The following is a 27187-nucleotide window of genomic DNA, read 5'->3' on the forward strand; positions in this document are numbered from 1 at the left end:
GTGGGTCAGCTTTGTGTGTGTGTGTGTGTGTGTGTAATAGGTTTATATTTTGTTCCACCATATCCCAAAGTGATTTTAAGCCATTTGAGTACAGTGAAGCAGCCATCAGAAGATGTTTATGCTGTTGACATAAAGGAATGGACATGGTCAGCAACAATGCTCAGGTAGGTTGTTGTGTTTAACCAATGCTCAATTTTAGCTCAATTTTCAACTAAGGACTCAAAATGTACAGAGAAAATAACACCCACACCTTGGCACAAGGATAGGATGGATCCATGCTTTCATGTGGTTTATGCCAAACTCTGACCCTACTATCCACATGTTGCAGCAGAAATCAACAGTCATCGGCCTAGCCAACATCTTTCCAGTCTTCTATTGTCCAGTTTTGGTGAGCCTGTGCAAACTAGCTTCTGTTTCCTGTTGTTAGCCGATGGGTGTAGCACCAAATGTGGTCTTCTGCTGCGGTAGCTCATAAGGGGTTATTTGAGTTATTATTGTTGCCTTTCTATTAGCAGTCTGGCCCTGGTCCTCTGAGCTCTGGCATCAATGAGGTGCCTATATTCTTAAATGTATTGAGTTGCTGCGATATGCATTTAGGTATTTACTAAACAGCAGTTAAAAAGATGTGCCTAATGAAGTGGCCAAGAAGTGTATACCTGGACACGGAGGTTATTGTTTACAGTGTGAACTGTTTAAAGGAAGCTGTGAGTAGAACAGAGAAGTCAAACATGTTGAATAACCACAAACTCAACAAAACTGTGACACAGCATAAAAAAGGAAAAGAAAGCGGGGGGAAAAACCCACATTTGTAAAATCTGAAGTAGAATGACGTTAAGAAAAATGTGTGTGGTTAGTTACAGAGAAACTGGATATTTTTTAATTTACGTGGAATGCGATGTCATATGATGTAAACAAAGAAAAATCTAATTCATTGGCTCAGTTGAGAGGTGGGAGCTCCTTCTTTAACACAATTATACTTTCAATTTCCTCCTTCTCAACGAGGTATTACAACTAATCTTCTATGTTTATGTAACATCATCAGTTAGCCTTACTTTGGAGAGATCCACTGCAAACTTAGTTATGCTTAGTTTTTAAAATGTAGTCCTGTATGTGTCCCTGAGCAGGCAACAGTCTTTTATTATTGACAATCTCTGAATCTGTTTTAGAGTAGAAAGCGCTAAGGCTGACGTGCTTGTGCTGGGCGTTGGTAAACTGATGTAACTTTTGATAGTCTTCTAATAGACCACGTTTACGTGTCTATCGGGAGGTGTTTTGCGGGTTTTCAACCACATCCTGATTTGCACCTAGAGACTTTCCACAGGAGGACTGTTTATCGCAGATGTAGTTAGCTGCAGACCCGAAACCTAACTTGACCCGACATGATTTAATCCGCAAAGTCATTTTTGCTTTGGTCGACAAGGTCTCGACTGATCACTTCATCTCTCGTCGTCCTCTCAAGCGCTCATCCGCTTGCGCGACAGCCACAGCACAGAACGAACATTAGAATAAGTGAATGTTACGGTGCAGTGTGGGTGGTGACAAGCTGTTCAGTGGACGAGAAGCGAGTAACATCGCACAGAGAAACTCAAGCGCCGCGCCAGCAGCTAGACTCTTCGTTTCGTTTACCCTGTACGGGGCCCAGAGGAGCACAGCTGCGCCGTCTTTACGCACAACCAGAAGAGCTTTCTGTGAGACGGCTGTGTGTCACCACCATGTCCGCGGCAACAGCATCAATAGCAGATGTATCCAGGACTGATACCGCAAACAAAAATGAACGGAATAAGTCAGGTAAGAGAGATGGCATAGAAAAACCAGATGCTGTTTAATTTAGACGAAGCCAGCGTGCAGGATTCTCGAGAGACCGAAATGTCACTTGTGCACGGACGCCAGTTTTATTCTGTTAAGTTGCGTGCTTCTTGTTCAGGTGATGTGCGCGTCCATGCATGTGTGTTGTACAATAGCTCTGTCGGGACTCACAGTGTTTGCTGTAACAACAATTGCACTGTAGGGATTAGTATCTTAGCGTCCTATGTAATATAAAGACCTGATAGATTGTGTGAACTAGACATCGCAGTAATAAAATGAAACTTAAAAAAAGGGTGGATTGGTGTCTGATTAACGGTAATTGTCAGGTGTTATGAAGAAAGAAAAAAGACAGAAAGAGGAAGCGAAAAGGGGTGGATCTGACGTCAAGCAGCCGGACATTTCACTCATACATACAAGTTACATAAAATTCTTCTTCTGTGCACCGAAGTGTGTCTTTGTGGTGAGATCTGAGTTACTAATGGTCTCCGTGTTACAATTTTATATTGTTTATGGTTTACTATTATCTCTTATTCTTTTATTTGTCTACCAACGACTTTTGATATAGTTTGGTGCACTTTATGGTCTGCCACATGTCTTTCTTCAAAGTGCACAACTCATCCTTGGATATTGTCCTCCAACTTAACCCTTGTGTTGTCTTGGGGTCATTTTTGACCCCAGGATGTATGGAAACAGGTGTATGGAAATCCCAAAAAAGTAACCTCCACTAAATCAGTCCCTGTAACCTGTCTGTTTTATTTCAATGAAAACCAAAAGCAGGTGTCTCAGAGTAAAGAAAAAAAAAATCAAAAACTTGGTTTTAATTTTTCCTAAACCAAACACATCATACTTCCAAGTTGTGCTGGAAACCACCGCCTTCATGTCATTGTGTTTATGTGCATTCCAACTGCTTGTTTTACTGTGAAGTCATACTCTTGTAGACTGAGACTTGTAGACATGCAGGAACTGCTGGTGTACTGAGCTGTCACAGTGAGCGACCTTCTCCTGTAATATGCTGAGCTCCATGCTGTTCAGTATGATAACCTTGTTTTTTTTTCTCTTAATGTTGCTCCAGATGGCCTGTGTGTTTCCACCAGTCTTGCAGGCCTTTTGTTTAATGATTTATCACATTTCCTTCTTTGATACCGTTAGAATTCAGCTCAGCACGGCACTCGGCTGTTACGGGGGGCTGTGTTTTGTCATGCAGTGTTGCACAGCCCTTTTGGGGTTCAGTGCTGATAGCTATGGAATGACTGCCCCATTCCACGTTGACTCTTATCCGCAGTGCCCCCCAACCCCCTTTTTGTTCGTTCATACAGTTTACCTTGAATTATTGTTGTGCAATCTATGAATTCCAAGTTGTCTTATCGTTCCTATGAATACAAATTTTCTTTTGAAGATGCATGAATTATACATGTACCCAAATTTTGGATGAACTTTGTGTGATTAATGCATATTCACAGTATCTCAAACATCATTAGCAGCAACAACTGTAGACATTGCTGCAAATTGTCCACACCAGCTGACCTCCGGCTTTCTGCTTTAGGTAATTCCAAAGCTCAGTGCACACCCATGCCTCAGCCAACATTGGGCAACCACCAGATCATCCAGGGAAATGGCACTAATGTGGGCACTGTCATATCACTACAGTGCCCGGGGAAGCACAAACTGGTAGGCAGTGATATGAGGTGTGTCATGGGCCCCAACAGCACCTACTGGACAGGACAGTCCTATTGTCAAGGTAAGTAGAAACCAAAATCTTGAGATGGCAGTTAATACACAAAAAATGGCACATATTAGTAACCCATTTGTAGCCAGGTGCATGTCACTTCATAGACCTAATTGCATATTCATTATACATTACCAAAATGTGTGTGTATGAAGATTAAATGTCTCAAATGCTTTTCCTGGAAAAACTGCAGAGGCTGCAAAACTCCCACTGAAATGTCTGTCAGCTCATTATTCCAAAGTGATGGAATATATATTAAACATTATGTGTAGGCATTGTTGTTAGGACCAAGTTACACGCAGATGCTTAAGTTGTGTTTGGCTTGCACTAATTATGACTTTAATTTGTGTGGGAACACAATGGAGGGAAAATGATGTGCTGTTTGTCGATACATCTCATTAAGCAATAATATTAATGCTACTAACTGGCAGCGAGGAATCATTTCAGGCAGGTGTACAGCCAGTGAGGAAGTGGAAAAACTGAGGGAAGAATTTTAATTATATTTTTTAGAATCAATCATCATGGGAGAGTGACACCGAAAGAAATAAAATAATAATAAATTTATATATTTTTTGTCCTTTCAGTGATGAGCTGGCAAGAACACTTTGTTGCAAAATGACTTTTTATTTCTGCAAGTCTCTGTTGGATAATGACAATGAAACACTTGTGGCATATTACAGCAGTCTGTGAGGTAGACAATATCTGCAAACCTTGTGTGAGGTGGCATTTGAGCCTTCTGTTATACACAGGTTTTGTAGCATGAGGAATGGAATTGTAAAAGAAAAAAAACCCCAAAACACTAAGTACATGAGGCAAAAATCAGTTAATAAATCAGTCAACTGGCTCTTCTTCTGTCACTCTTCAGCTCTGTATCCCAATGATTTTGGTTACCGCGTGGCTGTGGTGGCATCCTTTGTGAGTTCAGGCATAATCCTCTTCATGTCTGTGGCCTTCATCACCTGCTGTTTGCTTGACTGCATCAAGGAGGAAGAAAGGAAAAAGGAGGAGAAGTGAGTTAAGGATTGCTGGAAAAGTTGAAATTAAGATTTTAAAAAGTAAAAGTAAATCTGGTAAGGTATCATTACTGGTAAAATGTAATTATAAGGAAAGCATACATCACAATACACTGCAAAATACTGGATTCTTAGGGGGTTCTTAGCTTAAATGATTGCTAACCTAAGGGTTATAAGACATTAATGGGACAGGAACACAAAATAAGGCCTGATCTCCTACACAGATGCGTGTATGTGTCTTTATTTTGCTTCTTTGGAGTAACAAGTGGCATTTATATAAAATCACAGAGAAATTCTAACTGTCTAAAACATGACAAAGGCATGGCAAAAAAAGGACTGCTTGAATACAATGTATTAAAAGATGTATCTACTTATTTACAACCACAGGTACCAAAATACAATATTAGGTCTGGTGAAATATGAAATACTGACATGTATGGTTATTTTTATGCCAGTGACTCAGATCCATGGCAATGGGAGGAGCCAACCCAGAACCAGGAGAACAACATGTCTCGTTATAGTCATAAGGGCCGCAACAACAACAACAACAACACCCAGGAGAATCTGCTTTCTCCATGGGACACCGCTAGCCCTGCCCTGTGTGACAGCATACGATCTTGCAGGTAAGATGTGCTGAATTTCATTTGAATGCTCCACAGTGACAACAACAACAAAAAAAACCCAACTTCCTGTCTTTTCTTACACAGCTGTCACCAGCATTATGCCTATGATCCTGCCTGCACAAACTATGGCCCCACACCTCCCCCTGCTGCTCTTCCTGGACACGACTATAACCAGCCTCTCTTACCCCAAATGCCAGAACCTGACCCACCTCAGTATCCCGGCCCTCCCCTGTCCTCCTGTCAAAGTACAAGCCCGGGCCTGGTCCAGATCTCAGCAGGGGGGTCTGGTTTGGTGTGGCAGTATGAAGGACAACAGAGCAGTTTATCAGGAGCAAACCCATTAACCGCAGATGAGGCCCCTGGGAGGAATATAAACTCAAACAGGAATATATACCCCAAAGAACTTTCCATAAGGATTATATCAGTGTGAGGACAGCGCACAAAAATCATCAATCAAGACTTTGTTTAATATCTAAATCTGTACAACAGTGTCAGCTGTATAGACAAGGACTGGGGGATGTAATAACTGTATCAGTATGTTTTGGTGTATCAGCAGTGGCAAAATGGACAGACTAATGTGCCTTTTTATGCAAACTGTAATGGCACACTGCCCCCTGTCTGTAAAGAGGAGCCAGTGCATTTTCAGGACACCAGCCTTGGAGAGAGCTGTTCTTCGGATGTCAAGAGGTTTGAGCTTAAAAGGAAGTTCTGCTGCTTGAGGTTAACACTTAAGGGATCTATTGCGATATAATTAACTTTGCTGGCAGCTGAGGAGAGTGTGGGAATCTGGGAAAAGTTCACTCTTGACACGAGAAGAGATGTTGTAAAACACTGACGTATGTGTAAATAATAATTTTGAGAAATGTAAATAAATGACAAACGTATAATAACAATAATGAGTGATGCATTGGAGTGGGGAGAGTTTATTTAACAATATAAACGCCTACGTTCATTATTATTATTATTATTATTATTATTATTATTATTATTATTATTATTATTATTATTATTATTATGATATATATTATTTGTGGCACTTCTGTCCTTCAGTGTTTTAAAGCTGTAGTCCGTCACTGTTGGCCCGGTGTTCTGACAAACCATCCCTTTAGAATAACCTGATTTATGATGACGGTTTTGCCCATCAGAGTATACTTGTAGCTCATATCAGATGGTTTGCTACATCAAAGTATGTGTGTAGCTGTTATTAACAAAGGTAGGATGATTTGCCGCTGTTCAGATTAGGTCATATTCAAAAGTAGGACGATAAATTAGCTACTAAATGCTTTAGCTCAGATTAACAAAAGTAGGACGATTTGCCACTAAATTTTAGCAGTTTAAGTATGCTTGTAGGTGACATTCACAAAGGTAGGATGGTTTGGCAGTTAATTTTACCGGTCAGAGTATTTTTCTAGCTAATATTCACAAAGGTAGGACGGGCTGCCACTGAAGTTCGTGTTGTGCGCATGCGCGGAAACAACGGGTAGGTAGGATGGATTCCCAGAACACCGGCTCATTAACATCACCATGTAGCCTTGAGGTCGGTCTTGTGGTGACGCCACGGCCAAGCGTGCTGATGTAACGGGGCAGCGGAGCACCGACTCACGGGGGAGACCAGGAAGTTTCACCGGGGAGGCTGTCGGCCCGATTGTCAAGTCCACACACGGTGTTTATTTGTCAGTATGTCAGGTTTGTGAAGCGAGGATAAGATGTTTCGCCTTGTTGTGAGTACTTTGCGCGTATCCTTGCGCCAAAGCCAAGACTTCCAGGAGATCCTACCAGACTCTCTCACTCTCTCTGTGGGTGCGCCACTTGTTGCTGTAAATTCATAGTATAAAGTAGTTGTTGTTATACATAGTTATTAAGTAATTTATTATGGGGCAACATCATCGTTTGTCCTGATATGCAACCGGTAACTAAATCTGCAGGCGTTTTAAAGACTACTGTCATCAGAGGCATACAGACCTTCATTAAAGATACTCAGCTCCTTCTGTTGTCAGTCCAGTCCATAGAGATATTATAGCATTAACTGGACATTGGGATAAAGTAAATCCTGTTAAAATATTAAACTAGTGGAATATTTCCTACTGGGAGGACTACTGAGAATAACTAGACCATGCAATGTAACACTATGACAGTATCTGACACTTACCTACTAATTTAGTTAATAGTTTATGTTTCATGAACAGATGACAGAAATATTAGTTGCATGTTTGCTCATCAGCTGCAGCCTGTAGCCTGTTTAATGTGTTAAGTACACAATTGCACATAAGAATACCAACAGTGGTCAGGACAAGTACAATATCTATATTACTTAATGATTGGCAGTGTGGATATTTACTTCCATGCATCCCCTTTTGTCGTCTTCTTCTTAAGTGTAGCATCTTTTTTTAAAAGAATGGCAGACAATGCGCGTGCATAATTTTTGGAAACGAAAACTGGTTCAGAGCCCAAACTATTAACACTAAACACCTTACAGTCTTTCTGCTGTCTCTCACCATTTTATGCATCTTAAACTGTAGTTGGCTGATTTTGAGTACTAACATTATTTATAGAAGCTATAAAGTGTTGTGAAACTGACAAGTTAGCAGCTATTGCATTCGCCTTTCTAAACAAGAGAATAAACCTCTTAGTCCCTTATTTTCAGAACATGGCTGATTCCAAGACCAGCTTACTAAGAAATGACTAAGACTAGCCATAAAATCTGCAGCCCTTCTGTTAGGGCTTTGTCACATGAGCCAGCTGTGCAGGGTCATAGCCTGTTTCTGACCTGGTCTCCACACTCTGACCAGCACTGGCCTTGACACCCCTTGTTAAACAATGTCTTTTCACTTTCATCAATCTTCCTTTACTAGACACCGATGGTTACCAAGAGCAGCTGCAGAGTGACTCCCAGTTCCTGTGCTCAGATCAGAGGATGGACACTGAGCTGGTTGACAGACTTGTCCTGCAGCTCAACAGGATCTACCCGCAGATACTAAGTGACAAGGAAGCCCACAGGGTCACTGCAGCTATTTGTGTTACACAAACAAAATAGAAGCATACTGTGCAGATGCGCGCAGTGATTCAATGCAGCCTGTGTCTCCCTGCAGTTCAGGAACTTGAGCGTGCCCACCAAGGTGCGGCTAGCAGAGCTCTTGAAGCACCTGCACAGAAAAGGCGAAGAGGCATGTCATGAATTCTACAGAGCTCTTCACATCCACACAGAGGACATCTACTCTAGCCTGCCTAGCAGAGTCAGAGAAAGAGGTGAAACATTGAACTTTTATTGGCTACAGATTCCAGATTGGATGATAGCTCTTTCTTCTCCATAAAGTTCAATTTCACATTAATTTTATTGCAGACACAACTATTGAACCAATGTCTTTGTGGGACCTAAAGGTTCTGGTTTTACCCTTAAAGCATAAGTTTTGTGTCTGCTAAGCTTTTTTTTTAAGCACTGGTTGCTTTTTCTACCATGTTAAAAAAAAGTGCATCTTGTATGTTTGGAGTGATGAGGTTACACAAATTACAGGAGCAGCTTCCAAAGTGTCCTATAAAGGTGGCTCCCCTGCTGTGTCTAGCTTTACATAGGCTTATCCTGTTTAAGATGCAAAGAGAAGCTAATGTGCTGCCTAGACTGCTGTCCAAGTAGCCATTTAACACTTCACAGGTTGTTATTTAAAGTGGAATGCCACCTTTTAACCTCTTTTACTTTCTGTTTTTAGAGGTGGCAGATTCAAAATGCACTAACGACAAGACAGTTCGGCAAGAGCGATATGTGCTTAACGACAGAGGTACATATAATCACCATCATTAACAACAGAAAAAAGGGTTGTTTCTATGTAAATCATTCAAATCTTTAAAATTTAAGAATATTGAGATTTCACAAACTAAAAAAACATTCATTGATTTATACAATGATATTACACGATAAATGTTGCTGTTTCTTAGTTATTCTGTAATTATTCAGTAATTATTAAAGTAATTCTGCATCATTTAGACAATTCATGACGTGCTTTCCAGGAAATTGGACTTATTTATTTCAAAAACATGCACACTTTTACTTGCAGTCCCTCTCAGGAGGAATCATGCAGATTTAGTTGCAGGAAGTTCATGAAATACAATCACAAACATGAACTAATAGTCAGCAACATCTGACAATTTCAAGTCAAATGTGCAGTGTAATCCATAGTGTGTCACTGACTTGATGGCAGAAAAGCTCACAAATGCACTGCTGTTAATGGTTGAGCTATTCTGTTGATTTCTAAGTTTAAAAATATGACTAAACGCTAAAAACTGACTTTCAATCTGACAATGGCACTAACTAGGGGGCAATTTGAAAACAAATGCGATACTAGTAATCACTTGTGAAATATATAAAATGATAATATGTAAGTAATGACTCATAAAAGCCCTATATGTGCCATTTTTTCCTTATCTTGCCTGCATGGCTTTTTAAAAATTATTATATTGTTACAGTTTGTGTGAGTGTGTGTCAGGGTCCCTCTGTACCCCCTCACTGATCCCAAGATAAGCCCCTTAAGCTCAACTAAGCTGTGGACTTGAGCAAACGCAGTTGTCTGTTGAACCTTTTAACCCCTAGCATCAGAATGCGGGCCCCATCACTGCTCTTTACTGCTCCACCATTCATCATTCCATCACACTGAGAGCTCGAGCTTTGTGAGGCCAGTTAAGCTCATGTATAAAGCAGCTTCCTCTGTCCTGCATTCCTTTGAACAGTCAGAGCTGCATCCACTGGGTCAAAAGTATGTCAGCAGAGAAATGGGTCATCAGAGATGCCGTGAAACACTGACTCCTGATCATAAGTCATCCAAAGGAGCTTGTTTAGCTTGTGAGCAAGACAACTTTATGTACACAGAGCAGATTTAGGACTCTTGACTTTGCCATTCAGAATGGAAGCTATTATTTTAGTTTGCCCTTTTTTGTAGTTTTTGTAGTCTAATTTATTAAGTAGGTATTAAGTAGGCTACCGCACACTGATCAGATAATTGTATAGTTAATAGCTTTATTCTCTCCTCCTGCAGGACCAATGTTCTTCCTGAGCTGCTTCAGTTTTGTAGTTGGAATTGCAATACTCTACTATTATGGAGGTGAGTCGTGGCACAAAAAGTGAGAGGGACAAAGACTTGAGACTTACTTTACTTACTTTGATCATGTTCAACATTTCAAAACACACCCTCCATATACTCAAAACTCTGTTGTTGTTTTTTTTGCTCTTCATTATAGACACAGAGGGTGAAACCTTGATATGCACTGGAGTGTTTCTTCACTGCTCTGCTGTAAGACTGAGTAAAGATGCTAGAGATGTTTTCATTTCATATGGAGAAGTTGGAAAGTAGAAAAAATGAAAACATCGAGGCAATGAGAAGAAGAAGCCATGAAAAATGTCTTTTTTCTGTGCCAAACTCATCATTTTCCTAAACCACACATCCTAATTTATTTACAAAAGTACTGATTGGAGGAATGTAACTTGACCTGACTGATTCTGTCACAAATTCTCACAGCGTACATCTCCTGAAATGGCAGAACTATGCAATGTTCTTCCAGAGTACTTGTATGTATGACTCTTGCCTGGATTTCCTGTTTGTAGACAGCTATGAATTTCATTCTTTTAAACTAAAATGCTTAAAGCATAATAATAACCAAGTGTAACCGTGCAGCTGCACTCCCACAAAGCTGTTTTCACTTACTGTAGACTGAGTCGGTTGTTTGGGTGCAACAAACCCAAGAGTGGGGGCAATGAAGTGTATTTTGAGGAGAGCTTCAAGTAGGAGCACCTGTGTGGGTAGGCTCTTGGTTTGCACTTAATTTAACAACTTGAATTTTTCATTGCTCTGTTTATTAACAATTTCACAACAAAGAATTTTTTAAATGCACAACAAATACATGTATGATCACACCTTAGCCCACCTCCAGTGCCTTCTATGAAATCTGCAAAATAAAGGGCGCTCTAATAGTGTTACTTATTTTCAAATAAAGCACAACAAATTAGGGTCACCTGGGTTTGCATCTTATTTTTAGTCTAGCGTAACAAATATTCGACAAAGGTCTTTGTTAATTAGATGCTGTATATGTTGCTGTAGTGTAGCCACAAAGGGGAATTAAAGGTAATTAGCAGTGCATTGATTAGCTTTTCCGGGTTAGTTTCTGGCACTGTTCACTGCACTGTCATCATGAAATGGAGATTATGTTAAATTATTCATCTAATTGATTCAACAGCAGCAACACATACACTAGAGGGCACTGCTTCCTCACTCATACACACACAAAAAACAGAAAAGTATTCAAGTGTGCTATAACAATGACAATGGGAAGCAGGGATCAGACCTCATTAATGAATAATGACAATCAATTTGGTTGAATGAGTTAAGCTAACTTGATGAAATGCTCCATTAAATGCTGCTAGATAGACTGCCTTTGAAATACCCTGATGGGTGCATTTGAATGCTTTCTATTTCTTGTAATAAACGATGTCCAGGAATGTAGCCACATCGGAGGTAAAGTCTACATCACAGCAGCAGAGCAGAGGTGTCTGATCTCAGGAGATTTTCAGCGCTCCGCAGCATTTTTCTGCCACTGTCTTCCCTGCAAAGTGAGAGCAACAGATGAGAGGGGAGTCAAAGAGAGAGAGGAGGAATTGGGAGGTGCTAAAGGGGGCTGGAAATGTCACCAGAGTGATTGTTCAGTTCACACTCTGGCATCCACATTCCCACGAGAGAGCTATTAATACGCTCGCTTCAAAGGAACTAAAAGTCCTCGTTGATCATCAGCATCCTCTGATGCGCAGCCCCCACAGAGTCACTTTGTTAAACTTCAAGACAGAGCGGTAGGAGCCATGGATATACATTATGTATATATATCAGTCTACAGATCACCTCCAAGTGAAGCTGTGTGTATCATCAAATCTGGCTATCAGTGTGGCTGTTTCCACGGTTACCAATGATAGTTGTAGGGGAGGAAAAGGATGAGATTGCGACGTTTTGCCATCTGAAAGGTGCTTCCTCACAACCACCTTGGAGAAATTATAGATAGCTGCATGAATACAATTAAGGTTTTTAGCTGATAATTATGTGAAACAGCCTCAAACTTCCTTTACTGGATATTTATGTCAAACCACTCAAGTGTATAAAATGAGCATTTGCTTGTGCTCTAATTGGGGTTTCAGCGGCATTGCTGCCTAATTAAGGCTTCCGTTTTAACAAGTAGTTCTGCCGGGGTCTGTGCTCTGTTGACTCTGACTCATCAGCTACTTCTGGTCCAAAGAACCACAAACAAAGTCCGGCTTTGCTCGTCACAGAGGGATTCATAGCACAACCAAAGACTGTTATAACTGAATGTTAGGCATGACGCCTGTGGGATAGAGTTGATAGTAAAGTTTAAGCTGTGGAGGTGGGTAGTGGTTTTGAGGCGGATGAGGCCTGCCCTGTGCTGCATACATGTGCTCAGCACACCCGTTAAACCTGATCAAACGTCACTGGTGCAATTAAAAATTAAAGAAGGTTCAGAGGGGTGTGTGAGACTGTGAATCCATGTCTGGCTAGTGCTTTGAGTTACTGTCGGACAGCATAGGAGACAGACAGCCAGAGGTCACATGGTCCTGACTGCTGCTGTCTCCACTTTCCTGTTTGTCCATTCAGAACAAATGTTGTGTTGTTTACGTACCAGACCTCTTTGTCGCTACGGCTGTTTCTTTCTTGTTCGCTATTTTCTCTCTGTGCCTGCAGCCATGCGGGACAATGATTTTCTGGTAAATGAACAGCTGTGTATTTTGTTTGAGTTGTTTTCTGGTGGAAATTTCTCTGCGAGCCTGGAGAGGTCACTGTGTTTGTAGGTCACGTAGGTGATTGTGAAGGTCCGGTCAGAAGAGGAGTGGACCAAAAACATGCTGATGACATGAAAGTTTTTAGGAGCAAACTGCAGAGTAAGGCAGGAGAGAAAATACCTGTTTGAAAAGAGAGAGGGGAGCAATGAAAGACTGTGAAAATAAAGCATACACACACATAGATGTGCCTGTATGTGCGTGTGCGCGTGTGTGTGTGCGTGGTCAGTTGTTGTAATTAGTTCGATGGACCCCAAAAGCTGTGATGAAGACGTTGACCACCACGATGATGAACACCAGACCTGTGGCCACGTTTTCCATGAAGTTCAGCCTCTGGTGCTTTTGCTCATCATTCAGGTTCCATCGAACTGTGAACAAAAACGGAACAACACACAAACACACACTCAGATAATGTCTAATTACACAACAATCTACTCTATTCTGGGACTAAAGCCAACTCATTATGGTGCAAAGATTTACTGTCAACCACAAATCTATATTTACTTAATTCTGGGTTCAGAATGCTCATACATCTATGTGTGTCTTTTATTTTATGACAGAAGCATGTAAGGAAACAATGCAATATTCAGTTTTTCATTTTTCACTTAGTGGAAACTCAGATTAACGTGGCAAAAAAGTTAGATCTACTGCAATCAATTTACTATACTATACTATTTTGAATTTGATCACTCAAAAACGTTGGGACAGGGAAATGCAAAAGGCTTTTATAGTAAGTGGTACTTAAATGGAACAGCTTAAGGAACATTTTGCAACTAATTAGCTGAATCAGCAACAGGTCAGTAACATGACTGAGTATAAAAAGATCATCAGTCTGCAAAAAAAACGCATCTACAAATTGTGGAACAATTTCATAATAGTGTTCCTCTTTGTAAAATGTGAAGACTTTGAACATCTTATCAGCTACAATTCCCAACATCATCATAAGATTCCAATAATGCGGAAACATCTCTGTGCGCATGGGACAAAGATGAAAATCAATACTGGATGCTCATGATCTTTGGATCCTCAGGTGACACTGCCATAAAAAACAGGCATGACACTGTCATGGAAATAGATGCATCCGCTCAGGAACACTTACAGAAATCAGTGTCTATGAATGCAGTTCACCCTGCCATTCAAAAATGGCAAATGAAAGCTCTATTGGTGTTGAAGGAAGAGGCTATATGTGAACACAATCCAGAGATGTCGCCATCTTGTCTGAAAGCTCATTTAAAATGAACTGGGGCAAAATGGTAAACTGTTCTGTGGGCAGATAAACTGCAAATACAGTTTCCTTTTGTAAAACATAGATTCCACCTGGGGTATTAAAAGGCCATCCAGTTTGTTATCATTTCACTTAGAAACCCTGCATATCTGATGGTATGGGTGTATTGGTGCCTCTCAAACTGGCAGTCTGCACTTCTGGAAAAGCATTATCAGTATATATATATATATATATATATATATATATATATATATATATATATATATATATATATATATATATATATATATATATATATATATATATATATATATATATATACCATATACACACATGGGTTTAAGACCATCATATACTCCAATCCAGATGATTTGTTTTTTCCTGTCCAGACCAACTGGAAACATTTGATGCATTATGAAACCAGAAATGTGTTTAAAACACAGAATTGTTGAGCAGCTACAGTCCTATATTTCAGAATAAGACAAGAACTGAACAAAATTCCTCTCCCAAAAGTCCAACAACTGGTCTCCTCAGTTTCAAGACATTTATGGACTGTTGTTAAAAGAAGAGATGCTGCTACACAATTGTAAACATAGTCCTGTCTCAACTTTTGTTTAGACCTGTTGCTACTAACAGCACCCAATACGTTTGTTAAAATAGTATAGTTTCTCAGTTGAAACATTTAATACATTTTCTATTCTTCGTAGTGAATAAAGTATGAGTTTGTGAGATATGCAAATCATTGCATTCTGTTTTTAACTGCATTTAACATAGCTTCCCAACTTTTTTGGAATTGGATTTGTAACATGTAAACATGTATATGATATGATACATTTACTATAAATGTCACACAGGTAAAGAAAACAAATGTCAGGTTCAAATCACAGAGAAAGAACAATACAGGGGAAGAAAACTGATCAAGGGAAGCTTGTATTTCCTATATGCAACTGTGTCCTTTCTTTTGTGTTTTAATAGCATCATGGCATGTGTTAAATGTCATGAAAACAGCTAATTAGTGTTGTGACAAAGACATTACTATGGTGTCATCAGCAGTACAGGGAGTCCCCTGTGAATAATTTTCACATGAATGCATAGTCATACAAATGGGTGTGCAAAAGCCATGCATATGTGCATGAGTGTGTGTATTTGATGGCAATTACCAGAGGTTAAACAGCGTAAGAACCCTTCCTGTGATGTGTGTGTGTGTATCTGATCTGTCTTAGTGGGGGCTAGAGTCGGGCTGGGGTGGCCGGTATGTAGGCCGCTCACATCACGCACCACTGGTTCCATTAGAGAGAGCTGGATCCAACGGGGAGGGAGGGATGTGAGGACGAGAGGCCAAAGAAGTTCAGAAGAGTAAGAGAAAATGAAGAAATGAGTAATGAGAAAGAAATGTATGTGATATTTTGGTAAAGGCGAGGGGTGCTGTTTAAGTCTGGTAAAGGAGGTCAAAGGGGCAATGAATGGGTGATGACTCATGTGCTGGATGTGTCTTATGGACATGTGACATTTTAATGTGAACACCTCAATGTGCAAATATCAGAGTTAATAATATCTGATTGCACTGTAGACTCATACTTTAACAGTGTTAATGATGATATAATATTTTTTTGCAGAAATCTGAGCAACAAGGGAGGAAATATTCATCTGGGCGTGCTTTGAAATATCTGATTGATAATTGATTATTTTTAGATTTTTTTTCAGCAGTTTCACAGAGGAGGTAGATAAGATATGTGGGGTTGTAAGTTTCACACTAACCAAACAAAACTCACTTTATTTACTCATCCATTTACAGCTGAGTCATTGTGACTGGCTTAAAGTTCATTAACCTGTTGTTCAGTGTGTCAGGAAAAAAAACTAAATCAGTTCATCTATCCCCAACTTATCTTATTATTTTAATTTACACGCACCAATTTGTCAACCCGAGATATCAGCAGACCTTCTAAAAGATCGTTGCTGCATGTGTCACTTTTTGGGCTTTTCTCTTTGTTCCAACACATGGAGATACATACATACTGACACATATTGACACATTTACACACATACACAGCACCTCTCCCAACTCCCAGCAGTGCTGATATCAGCAGTAAAACCCAGTGAACCCTTTGACCTCTCAGTCCTGGTTGCTATGGAGACTGAATCCAGCTCCTAATAGGTTGTTTGTCAGGAGTCAGTAGACTTGACATTTATGGGGGAGGGGGTGCATTGTAGGGCAAAAGGTGGCATATAGATCGCTTTAATCTTGCTAGAATAGAAAGGATGAAGTGGGCAAGTAAAGGATGTGAGATGCCAGACAGCAAAAACAGCTCTGATACACCAGAAGGGCTCAGGCTATGTTTACTTTCTCACCTATGAAGATAAGCAGGACCCCGACTGTGATCTGTAGACACAGAGAGATGCTGATTAGGGTGATGGTGGGGGTGTAAAAGTGGAAGCTTGGCCCCTGCTCCAGGACAGCTTTTAGCTGGGAGGCATTGGCCATCAGCAGGGCCACATCCAGCATACTCTCAGCTGCACTCTTCTTATTGGCATAGTGGTTCATGTTCAGAGGAGCTGGGCTTCTGGGCCAAGCATCTGGATGGGTGGTCTGGGGGAGAGAAGAGAGTAATTGGCACAGAGATAATGTTTATGGCTCGCAGATAATGACAGAAAGAAGAACGCCGGAAAACAAGCAGAAAGGCTTGCTCTGTGCTGTGTTTTGTTCTTCCAGTAGAGCCAACAAGGCATCATTTTGATGAGACTAGCAGTAATTTTGTGTTTCCTGAGCACGGATGGTGAGGATCTGGTTATCATTCTGACCTAATTAGAACAACACCAGCCATTACAGAAGAGTGACCTTTGAAAACAGAGCCATTAGTACAGCAAAGAGATACTGGCAATCCGGTAACAGTACTATTAAAACATGACAAACACGAAGTCAGCATATGTCGTTTGTGCCAACAGTTTCAAACAATCACTTTCAGTCTGCACATTTTCTCCTTCGCTTGTGTCATATGTCATTGAGCTCTGGGCATTTTATACCGCTTCTGTGAGCCTGCGCTGCACTTGTTGCCCTCTATTCCAGGGTTTGTTGACTTTATAAATCAAAACAGTCAAATGATTGATTTTCTTATCTGTAAACAAACTATCAGTGTAGAGTGATAGAGTGATCCTTTGTTCATATTCTGCCCATATCACATTCTTTTGAAGCTTGATGGACAGCTGCAGAACTGGGCTGAGCAAATCCATGAAGAACTAGTGTTATATGATAGCAGTTTACCTCAGTTTGCCCATCTTTTCGCAGGTGGAGCCTTTGGCTATCAGGACCTTCTCTTGTGAAGCCTACTCTCAGTTTTGGTTCTGAAGACAGACACCCTCTCTACTCTTAAAATTAATCTTTCACTTTCCTTTTTGACAAATCTAAGACTTTCATCAAGTTCCTTTAGTTACGCTGCTCTAAACCCAGGCTGCTAGTGGATGCACTGAGCACTTCTTCGCTCCTCGCTTTCACTTCCCGTACACTCATAGGCCACCGCTGCATCTTGTTAACTCTTGTCTACTTTCTTCAGTAGTTTCTGTGATGTCCTGCTCGCGGCTCATTGTGCATCTATGGTCCTCTGTACTTCCGTCTTCTCTTTCCTTTTGCAACCTAACTGATCATGGCAGACGGCAGTCCCTCTCTGAGCCTTGTTCTGCCAGAAGGTCTGCCTGTTGACAGGGAGCTTTTCCTCCCCCAATTGTTGGGGGATCTTTGGAGTTCACTCTCTAATATTGCATGATTTTTACCTTACCTTGGGATGACTGTTGTTGTGAGCTGGTATTAGCTTTAAGCCTAACCTTAAAATTAGAGAGGCTATCTGTCTCCTGGATCCAAACTGGGAGCCAGAAGTCTGAGAGTAAAATGCTCTTTTATGGTGATACGATACTATGAGGTCTTTAAGGTAAGATCCAGCTTGAATATATGAACTCAAGTGAAATAAATATTCACTTCACTAGAGAACAAAATGTGCTTTATTATTTTGTTATATTTTATACTCAATAAACTAGGGACTTAGGAAGAGAGGTGAGTAAATATGATAATTCATTTCTATGATTAATCAGCAGGTGTTGACTTTAGCGTTTAAGAAAGTTACTTTTACTCTGAGTTGTGTAACCTATCGATTCTTGTGTGGGTGAGCGTGATGCAACATTAGATTAGCTGAGTTGTGAGTGTGTTTGTGTGTTCACTCCATGTCAGTGGACTCTGTACTGCAAAGAGAGAACCATACATATCCACTGGACCAGAAGGTCTGTCTCTATGAAAATGCTGAAAATACATTTTTTTTTATCTGGCTCTACACCTGAGAACCACGGTTTAAATTTAGTGGTGACAAGGTCAAAGCATGAATGCCAACTCTTTCTTTGAAAAGGAAAAAAAAAAATCAGCAGTCTCTTCCTGAACACCAAAAATCTTCCGTTTTTATCATAACACTCCCTGCAGCTGCAGAGAGCATAGTTTGTCTGAGATTAACCAAACTGCAGAAGTGGTGCGAGCTGTCTTCCCTCTGCTCGAGGGATAAAGACAAAAAGAAAGGAAAGAAAAGCTGCACCCTCTAATTTACCATGGATGAGGCTACAGCTGAATTACAATGTATTTAAGAGATTCACAGCAATCGACTGGCATGGGTTAACTTGATGTATGAGGGGAAGTACACTCTGAACAGAAGGTGTGGTCGATGGGGTTGGTAATGAGCTGGTACTCTGCAGTAATTATTTTTGATGATTTTTTTTTTTCAATCCTGTGATAACCACTGGACAAGCTATGTTTAATTCTCTTAATAAATCTGTGCTTTTTAGAAGATGTATTACATGGGTTACTGGCCAAGTTCATCATCTGGCAGTCTACATATCAGTTTAACTTTTATGCTTTATCATAGATTCATGCGAACACTTCAGAGACGTCTCGGCAGTATCGAGCAAATGTTAAAAAAAAACAAACAAAAACAAAAAACAAAATGTGTTTTTTCCAAATCCTTTCAACTCAAAGCTCCACTGCACTGTGTTACACCTTCACAACGAGGAATTAAAACACATTTTAGGACATGCTTTGTGAAGCCAAATGTGCATTTTCACTGGAAAGCAATGTGGTGTGGCAGGGTGTCCTGTGACTGTGATCTGCTCCAAATACCACAAATGGCATACTGTCATGACGTGTCAGGGTCAGCCTTTCTGCTCTCAAACACTGACATAGGTTTTTCAAAAAATACAGCCCTTTATCCCAGAGTCAACAGACCACAGTGAGATAATGCTTGTTGTGAGATCGCAGGTTGGAAATATGGAGTCACTATGTCTAGAAACGCAGGAGGTGAATTTTTTCCAAAAAAGAACCCCTCCTTTTTGACATGTGCGTAGGCCAAATCTAAAGGTCATTTCCTCAGTCTGCTCAAGCTATTTATCATGATTAATCCTGCTGTCTACTCGCATCATACAGCTGGCAAAATAGCACAACAACTAATCACAGTAGAGGAGACATTCAGTGCAAAAACGATAGCAAATACAGGCTCTTATAATATGTCATACTCAACAGCTGTGAGTGGAGTGGAGGCATAACATGCTACAAATTTTTTTTTTTTTTTTAAAAAGAGAATGTACGTGATCCTGGTTTTCATTTGAATAATATTTGGGGAAAAAAGTGGAAGGCAACTCACATTTGCATATTTGGAAAGAATTTTATATCCCAGAGAAACCCAGTGCTTGTCAGTCATCTAGGCACACCAGATTTATAGCTATCTAAACTGTAGGGGGAAAAAAAGTTCTTATTAAATCAGTTGTGCTGTACTGGTTCTGGGTTTCAGTGCTGATTTTTGTGATGAATTATTCACAGTGCATTTCTAGTCTGAATTAGTCTCGGGGGAGATACACCGAGGGGAGAGAAGGAGCAAGGTAACGAGGGAGGGGGAGATAGTCAGAGACATAAAAGTTGTTTGGATCTTAACTCTCAGTTATGTGTCACTGTGGAATAACAGATGAAATCATGTAATAATATTTAACATTATTCAGCTTTCTGCTGTAAGGTGCCACTAACACTACAATGTGGGAATGAGAAGGGAAACCAGCTAATCAGTAAGTTATTTATATAGGGCTTCTTCAAACAATGAATGTTGACCTAAGTGCTTAACTGAGCAATTCAAATCATTTATATAAATCACATAAATAAAATACCATTAAAACACGCTGGAGGTTTCTTCTTGTTAAAAGGAAGTTTTTTCTTCCCACTGTCACCAAAGCGTTTGCTCATAGGGGGTTATATGATTGTTGGGGTTTCCTCTGTTTTCTTTGTATTATTGTAGGGGCTTTACCTTACAATATAAAGCACCTTGAGGCAACTGTTGTTGTGATTTGGCGCTATATATATAAAATTGAAGCTGAATTGAACTGAATGAGACAATATGACATTATTTTACCTTTCAGCCCGGGTTGCAGAGTACAAAGGATTAACAAGGCTGAAAAACAAATAAAAGACCTTCACATTTGCTTCTTCTCATTTTTTTAATGCCTGGTCCAAAGCTAGATGCAGACTAGTATAATACATGCTTTTCACAACTTTGGAAAGACTGCAATTTCTTAATTCCCGTGATTTAACCCAAACCTCAGATCAAATAAATCCATTTTTCATTGTGTATTCAGAAGCAAATGAACATTTTGGCTGATTTCCAAAAAAACTAAATGAACTCATTCAACTTGCACACCTAATCCTAAACTTTTCTCCTTTTCCCATGTCATCACACTAACTGATTACACTACCCGCATGTAAGTTACTTAGAGAGTATGCGGTGCCTTTAGCTTTGTATCGTTAAGCTCTGTGTCTGACATGTAAAAAGCTCTTCAAGGCAACAAAGCAAGACACCACTTAAGACAGTGAAACCATACATTTATTATTTAGTTAATTGAGCCCGTGTTCAGCTATATGATGAAACGCTAAATTAACTCTAACTTCATGAGTGAGTATTTCCCTTACTTTTTTTTTCTTCGTGCATAAGCACCTTTTTGCTCTCCATCCATCATGTCCTATCAGCAGCCTTCTTCTCTCACTCACCTCAAAATCTGGCCAGCTTCCAGATGACAATCGACCCAACTGTAAATCTAATTTCCATGAATCTCTGTAGAGCTTTTAGTTTTACAGCCTTGCACAAAGCAAAGCAAACATGACTGTTTCTGAGTGTGGTCTATGCAGCTAAGGCACTTATGGTGGGAAAAAAAAACCCAAACAAATCAAAAACACTTTCTCATTTAGTGAAAAGCTGCAATTTAAACTACGGGTTATCAAAGAAAGTGAAATCTGACTCGTCTCATCGGTCTTAGATTTCAGTGAAAGGCAGGCAAGGATATTAAAAGCCTGCAGAAAGTCTTCCTGTACGATATTCACCCTACAAGAGCCATGGATTGAAAAAAACACTTATATTGACTCACACTGGTGGGGGACAAATTGTAAATGAGATCAATTGCTCATTTTATCGAGCGTAAGGGTATTACATTTTGCAAATGCTGGCTGAGCTCTGACTGTTGCAAGGAAGTGTCTGTGGCTGCCAGGGTCTCTCTTCCTCCTGCCTTCTTCCTCAAATTCACACACACACACACACACACACACACACACACACACACACACACACACACACACACACACACACACACACATCTGAAATTAGATGGCGCTATTAAGACAGTGACCATACAGATAACAGAGTGAAGTCCCTTTCCCTGCCCTGTAAAACTGGATGCTGCACATTAGATGCAGGACTGAACTACTCTTAAATGGCAGCTTCAATTGCCTAATAAACTAAAGTAATCAATCTGTGAGCTTTACAGTTGTGGCATGAAGCAGGATGATGTAATACAAAAGTAAAACCGTGTGTCTGTTTTTATGTGCGCATTTAAGCCAGTGTACTGGTAACAATGGAGGGCATTCATTGTTTATAAGGTCACTCAGGTACCAACAATACTTCACCCCTAAGCCAGACCAGACTGTCATCTGACCCAGCATGCCTGCAAAAGACTTTAAGATGTCTGGTCAAATATTTCTGCGGAGACATAAAATCCGTCTTATTCAGCACCAATTCTATTCTGCAAAGCTTATGCACCTCTGAATGTACCTCACATGCAGATGACATGTAACATGAGAAAAGCCACAGAAGTGGCATGGAAGCGCAGAAACCGCAGGAGGTGGATAGTTTTACATGATCGGCTTACAATAAAAAGTAACAACCGACAACTCTGGGTACAGAAATGACCACGACAATGCATCAACACTTCTTGCAACAAAAAATTCAACCCAAACAAAAATGATTGCATGACAGCTACAATTCCCTAGTCCCCATATCCAAGCGATTGCTTTGCGGTTCGTGCATGTTTGCACTGTATTAACGCTTCTTCTATTCTACTGTATAAAAGCATGCAAAACAGCAAGAATGCTCTTATTAATCAGGTAATCTTTCTTCGTGCATCTTTTATTTATTGCACTTGTGAGCATGACAATTTGTAAGATCAATCTACTTAGCCTATAGACATTTTCCCTTGATGAATGTTAAAAAGGGGCTGCAAATATCTTACCTCGGTGCCACTTAACCTGTTGCTGCTGCTGCTCATTTTTGCCCTGTGCGAAGAGCTGCTACACCTCAGATGCAGGCTGCAGCAAAGTGGCAGAATATCCTGTAGGGGTAGAGAAGACTGGACCCGCAAGCACATAGCCAAGGCTACGTGACAGAGCTACTGATGCACATGTAACTACTATATTATAGTGACACAACAGCAGTGATAATGGAAAATGTTGTTTCGACAGCAGGCTCGGGAGTTAAGACACGTGACTGAGTCTGCAAAGGGCGTGAGAAATTTTTTATTTATGTTTTTAATTGCTATGTCATTTACTTGCACTGACTCTAATCAGCCTTTGTCTCACCCCGTGTCACTCTGTCTGTTGGACAGCACAGCAATATGATGAGTAGGCTTTCTGTGGCGTCCCAGAGTGCCGTATGATTGGATGGACCATTCCCCCCACCTCCACCCTCCTCCCTTCTATAGTCCTCACCAGGGGCGTGGAGCCAAGCGAACTGACTGGGAAACACATTTGGTGTACCTCACCGGTGCACTAACCAAATGGTGGAAGGCGATGACAAGCGCAAACAGCTGTTGGTTTAAGTTAACTACCGAGGGGACTACAGGAAAAATAAAAAAACCCCGAGTCTTAAAGCGACCCGTGTGTGCTATTTACTTACGCGGCAGCGAAGAAGAAGAAGAAACAGTGGGGAGAGTCGCATCGGGAGCTGCAACCGAAGAGAGGGATGCGGGGACTTAAAAGGAGATAAATACAAGAAATTCGTCAGTTATTTCTTGTCAGCATGTGGTATGTGTTCAGCTAAAAAAGCCCGAATTTGTTTGCGGTCGCTGGGGCGGCTCCTGTGCTTGAAAATGGAGATAATATGCAGATAGGGCGTTTTTGAAGTCCACCTTTTGTCGTGGACAGTCGGCTAACGTTGGCGAGGTTTTTTTTTTGAGTGCTGCTACTGGACCTGGCAGGTTTATCTCTGCTGTGTGTCACTAGCGTCAGTTTTACTCGAGGGTGTTTTTTATGACCCTTTTTTTGAACAAGGTAAGTCGTGCCTTATTTTTTTTATGTCAGTATTTGAACGAAAGATAATATTGTGGGAATACTGGGGGGCAATTTATTGCTAGCTAGTTGCCAAACTTATGTCGCCGAAGCCAGCTTGCTAGTTTCTCGGTCACCTGGACGACGACGGCTTCTGGAAGCAATGCTTTAACTCCTGGGCTTGTCTTTTTGTCAACCTCCTCTTACTGACAGCAGCTAACTTCACCTCAGTGATTATTACCATGCGTAACGCCCATCGATAGCTTTAGCAATAATGTATAACTGGGGCATATCGCATTTCTTTTGCAGGTTCTTTTTATTATCATTATTGTTATTATCGGATAAAATCTTGTCTATGTCATCCATCCCAGTGTTGTTAAGGGCCTCTCCCGGCAAACTGCGTCACCGAGTGGGCGCTGCAGGTATTCATCTGTCGATCTGCGTGTTGGAAAGTCTACCCGTGATGGCACGAATGACCTGGAAACCAAAGCGACTGAACTTTTAAGTCACCATGGAGCCGGAGTCTAAACCAGGCTCCGGGGACCACCAAGACCTGAGAAATCCGTCTGTAACCAAGTCTCAGTGCAAAAATGTGCGCGAGGCCATGGGTGATGGACCTGTCAGTCTCGTGGACTCTGTAGTGAGAGGTGGGAGTGACCCCAGCGCATATCCTTCCTCCAGTTATCAGAGGAGTGTGCATCAGAGATTCATCAGGAGAAGTTTGTGGTTTTCAGACACAGATGAGCAGGCCTTTGAAGCACCTGAATGTAATAACAGGAGTAAGATCCTAAACATTAACCTGCGAACAATTGTGGACAGGTCAAGGGGGACCAGCTGTGGGATACAGGAGGGATCCAGCACTGAAAGTCAAGGTGGGCTTAAAGACAGTGCAACAGAGAGCGCCAGCGCCGATGAGGACAAGGAGAAAGGTGGAGACGCGTTAAATGTTACATGCAGTGATGGTGGTAAAGCTGCTGTCAAGGCAGCCAGTGAGGAGAATGAGGAGGAGGCAGAGATGAAGGCAGTCTCCACGTCTCCAGGGGGAAGGTTTCTTAAATTTGACATAGAGCTGGGGAGAGGTTCCTTCAAGACAGTCTACAAAGGCCTGGATACTGAGACCTGGGTGGAGGTGGCCTGGTGTGAGCTGCAGGTAAGGCAGTAAAATTGTCTCACCTCATTAACAAGATTTCTGTGACACCAATTTGTTGTGTATGCAGCAGTTAAAGACGAGGCACAATTATCTTTTTCATATCTGTGAAAAAAAGGCTTTCACATTTTTAATCCATGAGATGGATGCTGACCAGAGCTATCTAAAAGTATCTTCACATTTTTCCCTCTACGATAAATATATGCGTGATTAATATTAGTGGAAGAATGCCTGACTCCCACAGGAAGCCCTCTATCTTTTCTCCTCTGTGTTCTCACTCATCATGATAGTGTAATGGAGATGTCTTCAGGGAGCTGTCAATCAGCCTCTAGTCTCATGAAGGAGTATGCTGAGTTGTAAATTGGTCACCACTAAATTTTAAATGGTTTACACAGGAAGACTGATTGACAAGCAGTAGCTGTAGACATGACATGGAGGGAACATACCATTGCTGAAGTATGGCGACTGACAGTCGCGCAAAGGCACAAGGGGAGTTCATTTTCTTGCGTTACATAGACACAAGGAAATCACAAGCTTAGACTGTGCAAAGGTATTAACTAATTATTTCCATCCTTCTGAGACTGCAACAAGGATTATTCTCTCTCCCTCTCCCAGGAGGCTTAAGGGGGACTATAGTCAGTATGACTGGCCCCCTCAAAGTACAAAAATATGTCCTGTGATTTGTTATTTTTTTCCCCCTGTTTAGATAATTTTGTAAAGGGTTTATTTTACATTGTGTGTGCTCAGACAGCCTTCATTTTCTATGGCAGTTTGGCCAGCTGATTGCATGATGACACTAAGCTCAATTATTGAAGTGGACAGTGTAGGAGATGCCGGTTCGCTCTCTCCCAGCAGTGTGTCTGCATGTTATTAGTGGTGCTACTCCCTGCATCGCACCCTCTGTGTAACAGGAGGTGAGCAGACAGGAAGCAGCTGAACCTGCCCCATAGCCTGCTGGGAGCCTTGTGGCAGTCAGTGGCCTCAGTGAATACTTTGCCTAGGGTACTGAAAACATGCTGCGTCAGTACTGTGCGAGATGAAAGAATGCAAACCACTTCATTCACTGGCAGGAATTAAACCTGTTTTGTCTGACTTTAGCATTACAACGCAGTGACACACAACATCACATAAAAAGACTTTAAAGATAGCATGCCAGTGTTGAGCATGCAAAGACACACTGAGACTCGGAGGCCTCATTTTGATGATGATATCATGCATCCTGACAGCAGGAAGCAGCCCCGAGCCTACCTCAACTGGACAACACAAAGCTGTAGTTATGCTCAGGCCAGTGGATGGAGAATGTGGAAGCGGGATCTATGTACTCTATTTTATTTTTCCCTACAGACACATTAAAACTCCCTCTAGTGGACAGTTGACAATGGATGTTAATCATGATTCAAATGATCATGTAGTCATCTCAAATACACTGTTGTAGCTTTGAGCTGAAGGTCTTCCATTAGATACTGTCGGATAAACAAAATAACATGCAGAACTCTTTCATGTGTTGTTAAACTGTCATAGCAGATGCAGTTTAGGTAATTATTATCAATTTATTTTCTTAATTGTCCATTTGAATCATTAAAGTTTCCTTGCCTCCTTAGTGATATCTGGATAATTAATCTGCAGCGGTTTATTGATTAATGAGTCAGTTGAAGCTATTTATTAGTTTTATCTGTCAGAAATGCATAATTACACATTCCCAAATGATTTTTACTCTGGAATTTTTGCTGTTGGTTACAGAATACAAAATATAAGACAATTAATGTCCTTCTCTGATGTTTTATAGACTGAGTGACTATAAAACACCATTGGATTAAGTGAAATTTCAGATATCTTGTCCTGTCTCAATTCCAAGGTGTTTCCTTTTTTTTTTTTTAAAGAGCTAAGAAAACAAATTGAAAGTTACATTTGAGAAGCTTGAAGTTTTTGTGGAAAAGTTACTTAGGCTACATCCACACTAATGCGTTTTCGTTTGAAAATGCATCGTTTTCTCTCCATTTTGGCCTCCCGTCCACACTGTAGACGGCGTTTTCGCTCAAGGGAAACGCAGCGTTTTGAAAACGCTCTTGAAAACCCATACATTTGAAAACGGTGCTTTCCCGTCGCAGTGTGGACAGCGAGAACTGAGAGTTTTTGAAAACGATGACACATTTTAGTCGTGTGATGCAGTCAAGTGACCAATTAAACTAAGATAGCGGAGGGCATTATATGGCAGTTGTTTGGTTTGCTC

The 27187-nt window shown here is 40.8% G+C and overlaps 4 protein-coding genes across 9 annotated transcripts in view; 3 read left to right on the forward strand and 1 right to left on the reverse strand.

Annotated features, from left to right (window-relative positions):
* Window positions 1–75: 75 nt before the first annotated feature.
* Window positions 76–6062, forward strand: LOC116331287. 2 transcript variants are annotated; one of them, XM_039604936.1, is made up of 5 exons: window positions 76–164; window positions 3350–3544; window positions 4398–4542; window positions 5001–5168; window positions 5253–6062. In XM_039604936.1, the coding sequence occupies exons 2-5, from the start codon at window positions 3376–3378 to the stop codon at window positions 5596–5598; spliced, it is 828 nt and encodes a 275-aa protein (XP_039460870.1). In that variant the 5' UTR covers window positions 76–164; window positions 3350–3375; the 3' UTR covers window positions 5599–6062. The 2 variants fall into 2 exon arrangements, with proteins under 2 accessions (XP_039460870.1, XP_031609768.1); XM_031753908.2 differs by lacking the exon at window positions 76–164 and adding an exon at window positions 1243–1788.
* Window positions 6063–6660: 598 nt separating this feature from the next.
* On the forward strand, window positions 6661–11165 carry LOC116331300 (caspase recruitment domain-containing protein 19-like). Of its 3 annotated transcripts, none has more exons than XM_031753932.2 (6): window positions 6661–6968; window positions 8021–8166; window positions 8258–8414; window positions 8873–8941; window positions 10193–10258; window positions 10395–11165. In XM_031753932.2, the coding sequence occupies exons 1-6, from the start codon at window positions 6875–6877 to the stop codon at window positions 10505–10507; spliced, it is 645 nt and encodes a 214-aa protein (XP_031609792.1). In that variant the 5' UTR covers window positions 6661–6874; the 3' UTR covers window positions 10508–11165. The 3 variants fall into 3 exon arrangements, with proteins under 3 accessions (XP_031609792.1, XP_031609793.1, XP_039460057.1); XM_031753933.2 differs by having other exon boundaries at window positions 6661–6854; XM_039604123.1 differs by having other exon boundaries at window positions 6834–6964.
* A 1522-nt stretch (window positions 11166–12687) lies between these two features.
* LOC116331202 (ninjurin-1) lies at window positions 12688–22918 on the reverse strand. Its single transcript, XM_031753804.2, has 3 exons — window positions 22778–22918; window positions 16562–16799; window positions 12688–13355 (listed from the first exon to the last, which is right to left on the reverse strand). Exons 1-3 carry the CDS (start codon window positions 22910–22912, stop codon window positions 13213–13215), a joined length of 516 nt encoding a protein of 171 aa, XP_031609664.2. The 5' UTR covers window positions 22913–22918; the 3' UTR covers window positions 12688–13212.
* A 37-nt stretch (window positions 22919–22955) lies between these two features.
* Window positions 22956–27187, forward strand: part of LOC116331203 (serine/threonine-protein kinase WNK2-like) — a 39625-nt gene continuing 35393 nt past the window's right edge. Inside the window, exons 1-3 of one of the 3 annotated variants that reach the window (XM_039604313.1) lie at window positions 22956–23048; window positions 23150–23813; window positions 24182–24960. In XM_039604313.1, the coding sequence (XP_039460247.1) occupies window positions 24322–24960 (639 nt within the window). In that variant the 5' untranslated portion in view covers window positions 22956–23048; window positions 23150–23813; window positions 24182–24321. Of the gene's footprint in view, window positions 23049–23095; window positions 23814–24181; window positions 24961–27187 lie in introns of those variants that run through there. The other 2 variants (XM_039604314.1, XM_039604315.1) reach the window with 2 other exon arrangements.

The sequence above is a fragment of the Oreochromis aureus genome, linkage group 20, assembly GCF_013358895.1.
Source record: "Oreochromis aureus strain Israel breed Guangdong linkage group 20, ZZ_aureus, whole genome shotgun sequence".
Classification (NCBI taxonomy): Eukaryota; Metazoa; Chordata; class Actinopteri; order Cichliformes; family Cichlidae; genus Oreochromis; species Oreochromis aureus.

Coding starts and splice junctions, on each gene's coding strand:
- LOC116331287 (XM_031753908.2), top strand. CDS start 1,713: ATGTCCGCGGCAACAGCATCAATAGCAGATGTATCCAGGACTGATACC. Junction 1,789..3,349: donor AAATGAACGGAATAAGTCAG/GTAAGAGAGATG, acceptor TTTCTGCTTTAG/GTAATTCCAAAGCTCAGTGC. Junction 5,169..5,252: donor GACAGCATACGATCTTGCAG/GTAAGATGTGCT, acceptor TTTCTTACACAG/CTGTCACCAGCATTATGCCT.
- LOC116331300 (XM_031753932.2), top strand. CDS start 6,875: ATGTTTCGCCTTGTTGTGAGTACTTTGCGCGTATCCTTGCGCCAAAGC. Junction 8,167..8,257: donor GTGACAAGGAAGCCCACAGG/GTCACTGCAGCT, acceptor GTCTCCCTGCAG/TTCAGGAACTTGAGCGTGCC. Junction 8,942..10,192: donor ATATGTGCTTAACGACAGAG/GTACATATAATC, acceptor CTCCTCCTGCAG/GACCAATGTTCTTCCTGAGC.
- LOC116331202 (XM_031753804.2), bottom strand. CDS start 22,912: ATGTGCTTGCGGGTCCAGTCTTCTCTACCCCTACAGGATATTCTGCCA. Junction 16,800..22,777: donor ACAGGTTAAGTGGCACCGAG/GTAAGATATTTG, acceptor TCTCTCCCCCAG/ACCACCCATCCAGATGCTTG. Junction 13,356..16,561: donor GGTCCTGCTTATCTTCATAG/GTGAGAAAGTAA, acceptor TTTTGTTCACAG/TTCGATGGAACCTGAATGAT.